General features: G+C 38.3%; 1 protein-coding gene across 7 annotated transcripts in view; it reads right to left on the minus strand.

Moving 5' to 3' along the window:
- The window catches only part of LRP6 (LDL receptor related protein 6), a 117,688-nt gene that overhangs the window by 11,228 nt on the left and 90,780 nt on the right, over positions 1–15,680 (minus strand). For 5 of the 7 annotated variants that reach the window (XM_036457827.2, XM_036457831.2, XM_036457825.2 and 2 more), the window contains 3 exons: positions 4,280–4,489; positions 1,068–1,193; positions 315–551 (listed from right to left, as the gene is read on the minus strand). In XM_036457827.2, the coding sequence (XP_036313720.1) occupies positions 315–551; positions 1,068–1,193; positions 4,280–4,489 (573 nt within the window). The remainder of the gene's footprint in view (positions 1–314; positions 552–1,067; positions 1,194–4,279; positions 4,490–15,680) is intronic. The other 2 variants (XM_036457829.2, XM_036457828.2) reach the window with 1 other exon arrangement.

Consider the following 15,680-nt stretch of genomic DNA (forward strand, 5'->3'; position numbering starts at 1 on the left):
ATTAAGTGAATTAAAATAATAATTTGGAACATGTTACTATATTTAATTTTATTACATTTATTGGTGTGACGTTTGTCAACATGAACATATAGCTTTCAGGTGTGTGTTTCTGGTTATAAGATGTGTATACTGCATCATGTGCTCACTACCCAAAATCAAATCTTTTCCTGTCACCATATATTAGCACTAAACTATGTTTAGACATAATAAAGTCAAATGTATTTGAAAATCCCAAATCTACCACTGTGCCAAAGCAATACTCCATTCTGAATTGCAAACAACTTAATGAAAAAGGTCTTAAAAATTTTAAATACCTTCACAGTTCTTCTCGTCTGATTTATCCTGGCAGTTTGCATCTCCATTGCATCTGAGGGCACCATCAATACACTGTCCACTGGCACACTGGAACTGGGATTCTGAGCATACAGGACAATTGAGTTCATCACTGTGGTCTTCACATTCAGTAAACCCATCACACCGCCAAGCCACAGGGATACAATCAATTTCTCCCGTGAAACAAGTAAACTGCTGAGGAGAACATGTTGGGGGTTCTTCAATGAACAAGGGGGGAGGGGAGTGACAAAAACAAAATAATTGTCACGCAGAGGTAACACACCTGAGCGGAGGTCATTTAATAATCAACATATACAATCTCTTGCAGTCCAAGCAGAAGGCTTCACAGTTGATACTCAACACATGTTATTTTTTTTAAACTTAGAAAAGTTAGAATAAAAGAGTCTTATAATACCATCTTCTCAATGGTTTTGTTTTTTTTTTGGTGTATAAGCTCTTTTAATCTTTGTTCACAGAAATATATATTTTGTGTTGTTTTTATGGTAAAAAAACACTGATTTGGAGGGGGGGGTACATTTTTATATCAGTTTATAATCATAATGTTTAATAGCTATATCAACTCAGTTACATAGTAATTTTCCTATCATTAGAAATCAGATTATTTTTAAATTTCTGTCACTGTAGACAACAGTTTTTCTCTTTCATTTGAATTAAAGTTACAGAACATGTTAATTGGCATTTAGACCTGCACAGAAAAATGAAAACGTATTTACCTCCACATGATAGTTCATCTTGAAGCAGAACCAAGTGCATGGGGCAAGAGCACCTTGTAGTACCATCTCCTTTTACAAGACAAATATGTGAACAGCCACCATTATCCTGAGCACAAGGGTGCTGTCCTAAAAAAAAAAAAAAAGAAGAAGAAGAAGAAGAAGGAAGGAAGGAAGGAAGGAAGGAAAGAAGGAAGGAAGGAGAAAGAGACGGACAGCCAGGTCAAAATCAATCATTTATGAATTAGCAAGGACTTGATTATCACACATATATAATTCCTTGCTTCATCCTACACAATCTATAAACAAAACACTGTTTTTACATATTTATATATAAAATATTTTAAAGTATTTTAAGCAAGGTAATGATACAGCTCATGTTAATTTTGTGACTAAGAAAAGCTGATTACTGAAACTAAAAAAGAGTGCAGAAAGAATGATGAGACTATATAAAAACTCTTCTAAACTATGTATAGATTTTAACTCAGAAATTCTAACTTTCTAAAAAAGATGATTTTACTCTAAAAGTTAATATTAATAAAGAATCTACTGAAAAACTTAAATTCACATGGAATCAACCAATCAGAAATAATCAAAATTACTTGTTTAGTCAATTGCAAAAGATAACCCGCAATGTGCCCTGGCTGGAGTGGCTCAGTTGATTGAGCATCATCCCATACACCAAAAGGTGGCAGGTTTGATTACTGGTCAGGGCCCATGCCAGAGCTTTTACTCCAATCTCAGTAGGCGGCCTGCAGGAGGCAGCCTGATTGTTGCTTCTTTCTCACATCCATGTTTCTCTCACCCCTCCTCTTCCTTCCTCTCTCTCTCTAAAATCAATAATTATAATTTTAAAACCATAACCTCCAATGTTACAAATGTTTAATTTCCTCATAGTTGGTTAAAGAAAATAAATACACCATCTGGCAACTATTCAAAGTCTGTCTGACAGATTGTATTCAATGAAATCATTGCTATGAATTTTCTACTTAGCTTGTGTTAAAAGTAACTGGACATTGGCCATCACAGAATACCAACATCTGATGTAGACACCCATTTGTTATCTGACTTTTCACTAACATATCATTCCTGTTTTGGTAAGTGTTGAAGAGCACGAAGAAGTCGGCTACCTACCAATGGCACTATGTTATACAACATCAATGTCCCAAAACAGACATCAGTCATTAGATTAGGATACATAAACTATACGGCATGTTTCTCAACCTTTTATTCTATGGCACTTTTGATAAAAATCTCATTCTCTTTAATGTTCTTAGATATTTGGAAAAAAAATGTTTTTCCAAATATAAAACCACATTTAAATGTTCAATTATTTATTTTTTAAAAAAATACCACACTCCCTGGAAATTGAAATCTTATATCAATTGAATAAATAACTTAGGCACTGAGTCATTACTACCTTATTCCTATTAGATGTTCTGCGTGAGTTACATATCATAACACAGAATGGCAACAATTCTAACTTTCTTATTCTTACATACCTCTGATCTGAACTTCCTAGTTCACAAACTGTGAGAAAATAATGAGGACTTGAACAAGCAATGGTGCTCTTATTCCTCTATTCTCCTTTCATAGCATTGTGCTGAGAAGGCATTTCAATAGTTTGTTTGTTCATTCTCTCTCTCTCTCTCTCTCTCTCTCTCTCTCTCTCTCTCTCTCTCTCTCCCCCCCCCCCCCTCAGCCAAGTATATTTTCCCCATTCATTCTGAGAGACAGTCAAGAGAGACAGACAGACAGACATCAAAGTGAGAGAGACACACCGATAAGTTGCCTCTTGCTCATGCCTCACCCGAGACCAGGGATCAAACCTGCAACCCAGGTATGTGCCCTTGATGGGAAGATGAACCCGATACCATTCGGTATGCTGATCCATGCTCTAAACATTGAGCACACAGACCAGAGCTCAAAGGTACAATCATGTAAGATCTATAGTAATTATTGCTATAAAGGTGTTTTTGATTATAGACATCTATTAACAAGGAAATAGGCCAAGATGATCAGCCATTTTGAAGTTTTCAGTAAGATAAAAAAGAATATTTATTGCTACTTTTTTAAACCTGAGAATTGAAAACTTTATCAAAGAGTGAAAAAAAGCCCAAGCACTTATTAAAGCACAGTATTCCAAGTTTACCTACAGATTTTAGTTTGCTTTTGCTCAAGAATAAAGTTATTCCATTATAACTATACTAGTGACCGGATGCAAAGAATGAAGATTCGTGCAAGAATGGGCCTTCATTCCCCTGGCTGTAGCACCGCCTTCACTCTGGTCGGAGCAGCTTTCCACTCGGGCCCAGAGATGATCTTCCCGCCTTCCCACGCCGCCCAGAGGCCCTGAGCAACAGGGGCGGTACAGAACACCTGCATCTTCTCCATGGTGATAATGAAAGCATCCTGTCCCATCCCAGCCTGTGTATGCAAATTAACCCACCATCTTTATTGGGCTAATTTGCATACTTGCTCCTGATTGGCTGGTGGGTGTTGGGAAGGTATGGTCAATTATCATGTTACTCTCTTATTAGGTAGATTCATCATTATATAAATATAACATGCTCTGTATACTATGGGGTATGTTTTTATTTCAGTATTCTTAAAGGGGTTGAAGGAGAGAAAGAAAGGGCATGACAAGCAGAGTGTCTGTTGTACCTGAGAACATTTTTGAAAATGAGCAAGACCATTCCACTCCCCCATTTCTATTTTATGGAGGAAAAGATTAAGTTTTATTTAAAAAGCTCCCAGATGAATTTAATATAAGGCTATAAAAGCACAAACTCAGCCCTAGCTGGGTTGTTCAGTGGTTAGAACGTTGACCCTCAGACTGAAGGGTCTTGGGTTCAATTCCGGTCAAAGGCATGCACCTTGACTGCAAGCTCGATCCATGACCCTGAATGGGGCACCTGGGGGAGGCAACTAATTGAAGTGTCTCTCTCACACTGATGTTCCTCTCTCTGTTTCTCCCCCTTCCTTCCACTCTATCTAAAAATCAATAGAAAAAATATCTTAGGTTGAGGATAAAAAAATAAATAAATAAATGAATAAGCAAGCAAACAAGTAACAAATGTTTAAAAAAATGCAAAACTAAAAGCACATGAATATCTTCAAGATAAAGCGGTAAAAAGACACAAAAGAACATCTTAATATTATCTTAAATTCTTAGACACAAATCCTACAATAAGCAGTACACCGTCAGCACTTACTATATTCCTGAAGGTTCAGTTCCTTTACGGCATGAATATCACTAAGCTGGGCTATTCGAGCCTGGACTTTGGTTCTACCCTCTCGACCTGTCATGTCAATTTTTTCGATCATTTGCTGCTGTTTATCAATCCAATAGAGCCAATTTTCAAACACAGTCAGTCCCACGGGCTGCAAGATATTGGAATCTTCTAACACTATCCGGTTGGCACCTTGGAAAAAAGAACATTCACCAGAAATAATTCATGTGGGCTAAGTCATACATTCAACAATTATTTATTGAAATAATCAGATTCTAAAAGTTCTGAAAAGGAAAATATAAACTCTCTACCACAGAACTTCAGAATCATTTTTAGAAAAAAAAAATATATACACACACACACACACACACACACTAGTAGATAAGAGACTAGACATTCAAGTGCAATCAAGAGTAAATAAGTGTCCAATACATAGTAAATATCCTAATTCATAAAAATGTAGAAAAGAGCAGTTTTCAGATGTTTTTTAAAGTTGAGTCCATTTTTCAAATTAAATTTCATGAAAAGCTCTTACATATAAAAACAGATGAAAATGGTATTTCTCTGGAGGAAGCAGTGGTGGTGAGCCTAGAGCTCTTTGCTCTTGGCTTCCCCACTCATGGAGTATACCTGAGGCATCTGTGAAGAAATCACCCTTATCCCACACAGGACACAGAAAAACAACTGACTCAAAAGTCACCTGTTTCAAGCTGCAGCTCAAAGCAGAAATTCTTCCTACAACATTACAGACACAGAGTCGTAAACACAGAGTCGTAACAGAAGTAATCTATTTCTGTTGCTGAATTGTGAGAAAGTTCTTATACAGTGTGCTAAAATCCCAGAGTTTATCCCTCATTTTAACAGGAGGAAAAAAAATACTCATTCTTTCCCTCTTCCTCCTAATAGTCTCTCAAATAGCTCTATAATATATTATCATGCTTACTAAGTGATGAGGTTCAATAAAAAGCCATTAGCTTATACTTTGAAAATATCAGGCAAAGTTCCAGAAAGGAGGCAAGCATAAAGCTAAACTTTAATACAGAAAAGTGAGGAGATAGCCCAGATGAAAAGGCACTGCCTAAAGTCAACATTCAGATTGATGGTGGGTTAAAAACAATGCTCCCTCCTACAAATCTACTAAAATGGTGGTTAACAAAATTAAGGTATAAACCCATAAAAACAAATAGGACAGAAGAGCAGAATGACATAAAATTTAGAAGTTGGAGACCAGACAATTCAGATATAATAACATAGTATCTAGGGAAAAACTAAATGCCTATAGTTAGTGAAGCCAACAGCAAAATCAGCTGGCTCACACACCCGAAGAGCCAGGGATTTTCGAATGGAGCAAAGGGAGGAGTTATGTGACTGAGGCTGAAAGAATACCAACTGAAAATAAGTATAAGAAGTAAAGCAGCTCCTGGATCTCCTCCCTTCCTCAACCTTTTTAAGCCATGACCCTATAATACAGTTCCTCATGTATTACATGAGGATATTTACTTTGATTCATAACAGTAGCAAAATTACAGTTACGAAGTAGCAACGAAAATAATTTTATGGTTGGGGGTCACCACAACATGAGGAACTGTGTATTAAAGGGCTGCGGCATTAGAAAGGTTGAGAACCACTTCCAGTCTAGAAGAAGACTGAAGATATGCCTCCTAAAGAGGTTAAACTAGACTTCAATATACCAGGCAAAGACAAAGAGGAAGTGCCATACATAGGATTTTACCAGGGAATTACTGAAGAGTTTACTGATAATTAGCTGGATTCTCTCCAACACCCTTTTCCTACCCACTAGACTCCAAAAACACCAGCATCAAGTTTTTATCCTCCTAGAGAAGACTAGAAGGTTTCCCTATAGGAAAAACAACCACCACCACCACCAATGACCAAACAAAAAACCTGAGGTATCCAAAAGAAAAGAACTTTAGATAGTGTCACCTGGGAGTCCCATTAGAAAACAGCCAGTCTCTAAGAATCCTTGCTTCACAAGCAGCAGCAATATGAAAGTCAGCATTTTTAGTGACTCACTATTAAATACAATCAAACAACTAACAATCACCAGATACTCAAAGCCCAAGACAAACAGAACAAAGAAACTTACAGAAAAAGATGCAATTAAGAATAGAAGAAAAATCAACAGCAACAAAAACCCTTTAAGACAGGATGCTTTTATTAGAGGGAAGACAGAGAAAATAAAAGAACCCTTGGAAATTAAAAAATCTAACAAGAGGGTTGAAAGATAAATTTGAAAAACTCCCCCAGAAAGCAAAACAAAAAAACAAAGATAGGTAATAGGAAAGGAAAATACAGTTATAGTCAAAACGGCACATTTTAATAAAACTTCCAGAATGAGAAAACAGAAAAAACAAAACGAAAACAAAGAAACCACATTTAAAAACTCTTCAGAAACATGGTATAAGTTTCCAGATAGAAAGGATTCACTTGGTAACCAGTTCTGTCAAAGAAACAAAGAAAAGAGGGGAGCAGATCACATAAAGGCACATTATCATCAGGTTCTAAAACACTCAGAAATGAGAATGGGTAAAAGCTTCTAAAGGGAAATAAAAGATCACATGTAAAATCAGGAATCACAATGATACAAAACTTCCCAATGGCGTGAGATGCTTAAAGACAATAGAGTTCTGCCTTCAAAATTCAGAAAGGCAAGAGAGATGAAACATGAATCCTACACACATTCAAACTGTCAACCAAGTGTGATAGGGGGAAAAAACAGATAAATAAGATCAAGAATTTTAAACTCCTATAACCCCCCTTTCAAAAAGCTTATAGAGGATGTGCTCTATCAAGAAAAAGGAATTAACCAGAGAAATGGAGTCCAGGAAACAGTAGGTACAGCACCAAAAAGACTGGCAAGTACATTCCCAGGATAATAATGAAAGTAGGCTGCATAGAAAGCAAACAAACCTGGGTTGGAGCAAGATGATAAAGAAGTTCAGCAGCCCAGCTGGCATGGCTCAGTAGTTGAGCATTGACCTATGAACCAGGAGGTCACGGTTTGATGGGCATGCAGGAGGCAGCTGATCAATGATTCACTCTCATCATTGATGTTTCTCTCTCTCCCTTCCTCTCTGAAATCAATCAATATACATATATATATATATATATATATATGTATGTATATATATATGTATATGTGTGTATATATATATATATTTTTTTAAATAAAAAAGGAGAAGTTCAGCAGTATGCTTTCAATTCAAAAGAAAAAGATGGATTGTTTGATGCATCTGTACTGAAACAATGTTTACATTAGACAAAATTAACTTCAGGGAGGAAAATAGCCAGAAATAACAAATAATTAAGTATAAACTTAAAAAGTATGATATAACTGTGTTGGGAGTCTGGGAGGCGAGTTTATATGTGTATTTTGGGGAATCTATGGCTTAAGATAGCAAAATCTTTATCTTCCATCAAAGACAGTCAACTTGTAATGTATAAAATTAAAAAGCTGAGAAATAGCAGTTCTAAAAAGTTATTTTAAGATAACTAAAAATGGATGTCTCTGAGAGTGGGAATGAGTAGAGTAAACCTGTTTTTCTGTTAATAAGCCAAGTGGAATCATTTGATTCCCATAAATATTTACATGTATTACTTTGATGACAAACTTAAAACATTAATAAGAAGAGTGATTAATTGGTGGTGGAAAAAAATGGACTTAAGGATACAATCAAGGAAAAAGAGAATATAAAGACATGCTTATTTATTCAACAATCAAAGCATGTACTAAGTGCAATCCAGTACAAAAGGTCCGGTGGGAGACTAAAAATATTGAGTCCAGCCAGTGTGGCTCGGTGGTTGAACATGATCCATGAGCCACGAGGTGAGGGCTTGATTCCCAGTCAGGGCTCATGCCTGGGTTTCAGGCTTGATCCAAAGTAGGGGGTGTGCAGGAGTCAGCCAATCAATAATTATCTCTCACCTTTGATGTTTCTAGCTCTCTCTACCCCTCTTTCTTCCACTCACTGAAATCAATAAAAACATGTTTAAAAATATTAAGTAGAAAAAGACCCCATGATAAAAAAAAGTATATAATTATCCATGACTATATAAGGGGTGAGGAGAATCAATACTATACTAACCTTTTTCAGAAAATAGAAAAAGGGAAAATATTTTTATGAGGCAATGTAACCTTGACAGCAAAACTCAAGTATATAATAAGAAAGGAAAATTATAGGGCAATCTTTCTCATGAACACAGATGCAAACATCTTAAATAAAACATTAGCATATCAAATCTAGCAATATTTAAAAAGGATACTATATCATGCCAAGATTTATTTTAGCAAACAAAAAAACAGAAGGGAACTTCCTTAATCTGATTTTTAAAAAATATATATATCCTATCTAATAAAAGAGTAATATGCAAATTGACCATCTTTCCAACACATAAGATGGCTGCCCCATGTGACCAAAGATGGCTGCCCCCATATGGACACAAGATGGCTGCAACAAGATGGCCAGCAGGGGAGGGCAGTTGAGAAGGACCAGGTCTGCAAAGGAGGGCAGAGGTGGGCGACCAGGCCAGCAGGGGAGGGCAGTTGGGAGAGACCAGGCCTGCAAGGAGGGCAGTTGGGGGCGATCAAGCCTACAGGAAAGAGCAGTTAGGGGTGACCAGGCCGGGAGAGGAAGGAAGTTGGAGGTAACCAGGCCTGCAAGGAAGGGCAAAGAGCAGTTAGGGGTGACCAGGCCGGCAGAGGAAGGAAGTTGGAGGTAACCAGGCCTGCAAGGAAGGGCAGTTGGGGGGAACCAGGCCTGCAGGGAAGGGCAGTTAGGCTGGCAGGGAAGCAGTTAGGCACCAATCAGGCTGGCAGGGAGTGATTAGGGGGTGACCAGGCTGGCAGACAGAAGCAGTTAGGGGCAATCAGAAGGCAAGCAGGCAAGCAGTTGGGAGCCAGCAGTCCTGGATTGTGAGAGGGATGTCTGACTGTCTGTTTAAGCCCAATCCTACCTGGATCAGGCCTAAATGGGCAGACGGACATCCCTTGAAGGGTCTGAGATTGGAGAGGGTGCAGGCTTGGCTGAGGGACACAGACACCCACGCACGAATTTCATGCACCAGGTCTCTAGTATTTACAGAAAAACCTTAGCAAACATAATACCTAGATATAAAGTATTATGCTTGATCAAGTAAACAGAACAAAACAAAAAACCAAAGGCTTCTATTATTATAATCAACATTATATTGGGGATTCTAGCCAGTAGTATTAATATATAAGGCAACAAGGGAAAAAAGACTAGAAAATTAGAAATAAAACTCATTATTTGTAGACAAATGTTTCTAATGTAGAAATCCTTTAGCTACAGCAAGGAGTCTGGAAACAAGCTCAATATACTGAGAAGGTCAGATGGACTGTATTAGCATATAACTATAACCAGAAAATAAAATCTTAAAAATTTAGAATGCCCTTTATCGCTAGCATTCAAAAGCATCAGATTCCAAAAATAATTCTAAGGCAAGACCTCTACACATAAAACAATAAACACTGACAGAAATTAAAATTCCAAATGAATGGAGGGTTATAACAATGTTCATGGGTTGGAAGACTAATATTATAAAGACTAGAGGCCCAGTGCACAGGGTCGGGGTGAGGGGGGGTCTCCCTCAGCTTGCACCATCTCCAATCCAGGATCCCTCTCACAATCTAGGACTGCTGGCTCCTAACTGCTCACCTGCCTGTCTGCCTGATTGCCCCTAAGTGCCTCCTGACAGCCTGGTCACCCTTAATTGCCCCCTCTGCCAGCCTGGTCCCCCCTCACAGTTCCCCCTGCTAACCTGGTCGCCCCCAACTACTCCCCATGCCAGCCAGGTTGTCCCATGCAGCCTGCTGTTCAGTCGTTTGGTCATCCCTCACTAAGCCCCTTACCAGTCTAGTCAGTCGTTTGGTCATCCCTCACTAAGCCCCTTACCAGTCTAGTCAGTCGTTTGGTCATCCCTCACCAAGCCCCTGTGCCAGCTTTGTCACCCCACATAGCCTGTGTTTAGTCGTCCATTCAGTTGCTTCAGTCATGACAGGTCCTGGCTTTTTATATATTAGGATAATAATTCTCTCTAAATTGATTTATAAGTCCAAAGTAAACCCAGTCAAAATTCTAGTATTGCTATTTCCAATATTTTGCCATTAAAAGTAGCATTGCAATAAATATTTTGTGCACATGTCTGAACAGGTCTCTTATGGCCTAAACGCAATAGAATTGCTATGTCATCTGGTATCTACAGATTCAATTTGGATATATCCAAATTGCTCTCCAAAGTGACTGCATCAATTTAAAACCCTCACCAAAGGTATATTGAGAATTGCTACTCCAGTATTTGGTATTATCAGACTTCTAAATTATCTCCAGTCCAATAGTTTTTAGAAGTATATTTCATTATTAATAAAATTTGCATTTCCTTGTTTGATATTGAGGTTAATTTATTGGTCCTTCATGTTTCTTGTCTGAGTTGCTATTCGTAAGTTTTGTTTATTTTCCTATTACCGATTTCTAGAAATTCTTTGGGGACACACACACAGGGCTTCAAAATTCTCTAATGTTTTATTTCAAGGGAGAGAAAGAGGAAGGGAGGATCAAAAGCAAATATGGCTGGCTGAACACTAAGATTTGACAAAGCTGAATGGTAGGAACTCTGTGCTTTCTCCATGCTGGAACCATTTCATAATTAAGGGTGGGGAAAATTCACAGAAAAGAATGGAAGTTAATTAATTAAATAAATAATTTTATGGGTTTTACCTTTTTTTTTTTTAAATATTTTCTAAACTGTAATGAATGTGTTATTCTTATAACAAAAAATAAGCATCATAAGTATGAGAACTAGAGAAAAGGAAAGAGAGGGAAAATAAAATGCTAATAAAAGAGTTAAAACATTGATATAAATAGCAATATACAAATTAAAGTTGATATAAGAGATATAGGTGATCAGATGAGGGAAAGAATAGATTATGCTAGGTAAATGCACACACATGCAAAAGTGTGTGCATGATTGCTTGAATTCATAGAAGGCAAATGAAACAGAAGCATTTGAACTTGAAAAGACAGAATAATTAGTTAAAAAATATTATAGAAATTAAAATTGTAAATTGTGCGGCTATGTATTCAAACACAAAAATTCAAATGATAGTTCATAGCAGCACAATTTACAACAGCTAAGATTTGGAAACAGCCTAAGTGCTCATCAGCAGATGAGTGTTTCAAAATCTGTGATACATTTACACAATGGAATACTACGCTACTATAAAAAAAGGAACTTTTTACCATTTGCAACAGCATGAATGGAACTGGAGAGCATTATGCTAAGCAAAATAAGCCAGTCAGAGAAAGACAAATATCACAGGATCTCACTCATATGTGGAGTATAATGAACAACATAAACTGATGAACAAAAACAGATCCAAAGACAAGGTAACAATGAGCAGACCATTCAACCTCAGAGAGAAGGCGGGAAGGGGTGAGGGGCTTGTGTGTGTGTGTTAGAGATCAACCAAAGGACTTGTATATAGGCATATAAGCATAACCAATGGACACAGTCACTGGGGCGGAGTGGCCAGAGGAAGGGGAAGGGCAATCCGGGAAAAAGGAGACAAATGCAAACAATAAAAAAATTTTAATGGTACAAAAATAAATATTCTTAATACTATACTAGTATGCTAATCTTTCAGACTTTTCTCAAGGTATATTTATTTGTATACTAGAGGCCCAAAGCACAGAATTCATCCAACAATAGGCCTTCGCAGTCCCAGCTGCCGGGGCCCTTACATCTTCAGCTGCCACATGGCCCCAGCTGCCTCGCGGCCCCACCCCTCTGCCCACACCTGCCTTGGCCTGGTGCTGCCCGCATCCACCATCACACACCCCTGGCTCCCCAGTTTCGTAGAGCCCTCTGATCAACTGCCCACATAAGGTGGCCTGGGGCAATCATGGAGCCCCCCAATTGATCGCCCAGCCGGTTGGCCCCTCAGGTCAGTGCATGTCATAGCAACCAGTAATTCCTAGCTGTTATGCCGTTAGGGTTAATTTGCATATTACCCTTTTATTATATAGGATTTCTCAAGGAATATACAAACATATATACCCATGTTTCTTGATAGTGTGTGTGTGTACACACACACATATAGATATGTATAGTGTGTCTATAGTATGTATATATTATGTAAATATTTTGGAAGGCAATTTACCAATAAATATAATATAGAAAATATATTTAAACAAAATTATATCTTAATCAACAACTTTTAAAAATCATTCTTCTGCCCTAGCCAATTTTGCTCTGTGGTTAGAATGTCGGCCTGAAGACTGAAGGGTCTTAAGTTTGATTCCAGCCAAGGTCACATATCTCAGTTGCAGGCTTGATCATGCCACCCATTCCCCATGGAGCTTGTGTAAGAAGCAACCAATCCATGTCCCTCCCTCCCTTCCATTCTCTCTGAAAGCAATGGAAAAAGTATAATCTGCTGAAGTTTAATAAAGATAATAATACTAAAAATTAAAATCATTCTTCCATGTCACTACACACAGATCTACTTCATTTGTTGGAATGACTGCAATACTCCACACACTTGATATAGTAAAATGTACTTCTCTAATAGGCTATTACAAATAATGATTATCAAATACCCTTTACAATTGGGTCAGCATTTCTATAAGCAGCTATCTAAAAGGAAAATTTATTGGCAAATAGCCCTCCAAAAAGGTTCTACCAATTTCCACTTCTTACCAAAGTGCATGAAAGTATTTTCTGCTTTTCTTGCCAATGTTAGATATAATCAACTTTAACATATTTTTGCCACTCTATAGTATACCATTTTAATTTAATTTTCATGATCACTTAAATATTCACACAGAATATTTGTGGGGAGAAGAAGTAACTATGGAGGAGAATCCAAGATGGCTGCCCAGGTAAATGCCTAGCCGCAGCTGCACACAACAATTTCAATAAAATACAACTAAAATATAAAATGGACATTACCCAGAACTACAGGAAACTGACTGGAAATTCTACGAGAAGCAAGGAAAAAAACAGAAGGAAGCGCGGAGGAGCTGAAACAGCCTAAGATACGGAGACATGCGGAGCGCGTGGAGAGGACTGGCCGGAGAGGAGGGCGGCTGAGTGCCTGGCTGGCGTTCCCTAGCGGGGAAGGAGATAAGCTCCAACTGTGCTGGGCCCCAGTTCCGACTGCTCTGAACCCCAGTTCTAGGCCAGACCCCGGGGACCCAGCTCATCCAGAGGGAGATGGGCTGTAAGGCGGAACCCCGGGGGAGCAGCGAAAGGAGGTCCCGGAGGCACGCACATTCGCACATTGCCCACAGAGAAGGAATGGTTGGCTGTGCCACGGGATTGCCCTGGCGGGAAGGAGACAAAAGCTCCAGGCTGCTCTGAACGCCACCTCCAATTCCACTTCCAACTGAACTGAACCCCAGTTCCGGGCTCATTGGGGTAGAGCCTACTATTTGGTAGCAGGCAAAAATCGAGGGCACCTTTCTCTCAGAGGCACTTGCAGCCAGTACTGAAGGACCCTGGGGATTACTGAGACCGCATAGGGCGGGGCTGACGGAAGCCAAGGCTGTAGGCTCCACCCTGAAACCCCGCCCCACCTGTAGCTGCAAAATGTGACAACGAAATAGATCACAAACAAAAGAAATGGAGGACAAAAAGCGACTGGATATAGAGTTCAAATCTACGCTTATAAGGTTTTTTAAGAATTTCCTAGAAAAGATCGATAAGACCTATGAGGATATGAAAAGAGATCAACTAGAATTAATAAGGAATCAACAAGAAATGATAAGGGATCAACAAGAAATGATAAGGGATCAACAAGAAATAAAGAATACATTGTCTGGCCAAAGCTGGTTTGGCTCAGTGGTAGAGCATTGGTCTGCGGACTGAAAGGTCCCAGGTTCGATTCCAGTCAAGGGCATGTACATTGGTTGTGGGCACATCCCCAGTAGGGAGTGTGCAAGAGGCAGCTGGTCGATGTTTCTCTCTCATTGACGTTTCTAGCTCTCTATCTCTCTCCCTTCCTCTCTGTAAAAAATCAATAAAATATATATTAAAAAAAAAAAGAATACATTGTCTGAAATAAAAAATATTATACAGAGTCCTAAAAATAGAATGGAAGATCGCAAGAATCAAGTCAAAGATTTGGAACATAAAGAACCAGAAGACACTCCTCCACAGAAGCTAGAAGGCAAGAGAATCCAGAAAATTGAAGATAATGTAAGAAACCTCTGGGACAACTTCAAGCGAACCAACATCAGAATTAAGGGGGTCCCAGAAGATGAGAGAGAGCAAGATATCGAAAACATACTGAAAGAAATAGTGACAGAAAACTTCCCCCACCTGGTGAAAGAATTAGACTTACAAGTCCAGGAAGCGCACAGAACTCCAAACAAAAGGAATCCAAAGAGGACCACACCAAGACAAATCATAATTAAAATTCCAAGAGCAAAAGACAAAGAGAGAATATTAAAAGCAGCAAGAGCAAAGAAGGTAGTTACCTATAAAGGAGCATCCATACGATTGTCAGCTGATTTCTCAACAGAAACCATGCAGGCCAGACGGGAATGGCAAAAAATATTCAAGGTGATGAATAGTAAGAACCTACAGCCAAAGATAATCTACCCAGCAAAGCTATCACTCAGAATCGAAGGTCAGATAAAGAGCTTCACTAATAAAAAAAAGCTTAAAAAGTTCATCAACACAAAACCAGAATTATATGAATTGCTGAGGGGGTTCTTTCAGAAGTGAAAGTAAATAAAGATAAAAATTATGAACAACAAATACATAACTATCAACAAGTGAATCTAAAAACCAAGGAAATTAAAAAAATCTGATGAACAATATTAACTGTTGAATAGAATCAGAGGTATGGAAGGGGAGTGAACTGACAAATTCTTGGGGAAAAGGGGAGAGGGGGATGTGGGAAGAGAATGAACATAAACTGTGCACCTATGGATGAGGACAATGGGGAGTGGGGAAAGGGGGGGGGAACCTGGTGGAGGAGAGCAATGGTGGGGGGTGGGGGGGAAGGAACATTTGTAATAATATGAACAATAAAAAATTATTAAAAAAAAAAAAAAAAAAGTAACTATGAGTGTAGATAGAGGACTACAGAGAAATGAAAAAGACAAATGATTTGATTTAGTCGCAAAACACCAGGAATATAAAGATCATTTGAGTATGCTGATGAGCGAATATACCAACTTAAGTGTACAACTAGACTTTTTTTTCCTTCAGGCTCTGAGACTACCCTAAAGACTTTTTTTTTTTTTTTTTTTTTTAAGTATAGGATTAGAAACCATAGTTCAAAAAATTGATCTAGGAAAGTATATATAAAAAAGGCTAAGTGACCATCCAACCGTCC

The sequence above is a fragment of the Pipistrellus kuhlii genome, unplaced genomic scaffold, assembly GCF_014108245.1.
Source record: "Pipistrellus kuhlii isolate mPipKuh1 unplaced genomic scaffold, mPipKuh1.p scaffold_m20_p_3, whole genome shotgun sequence".
Taxonomy (NCBI): Eukaryota; Metazoa; Chordata; class Mammalia; order Chiroptera; family Vespertilionidae; genus Pipistrellus; species Pipistrellus kuhlii.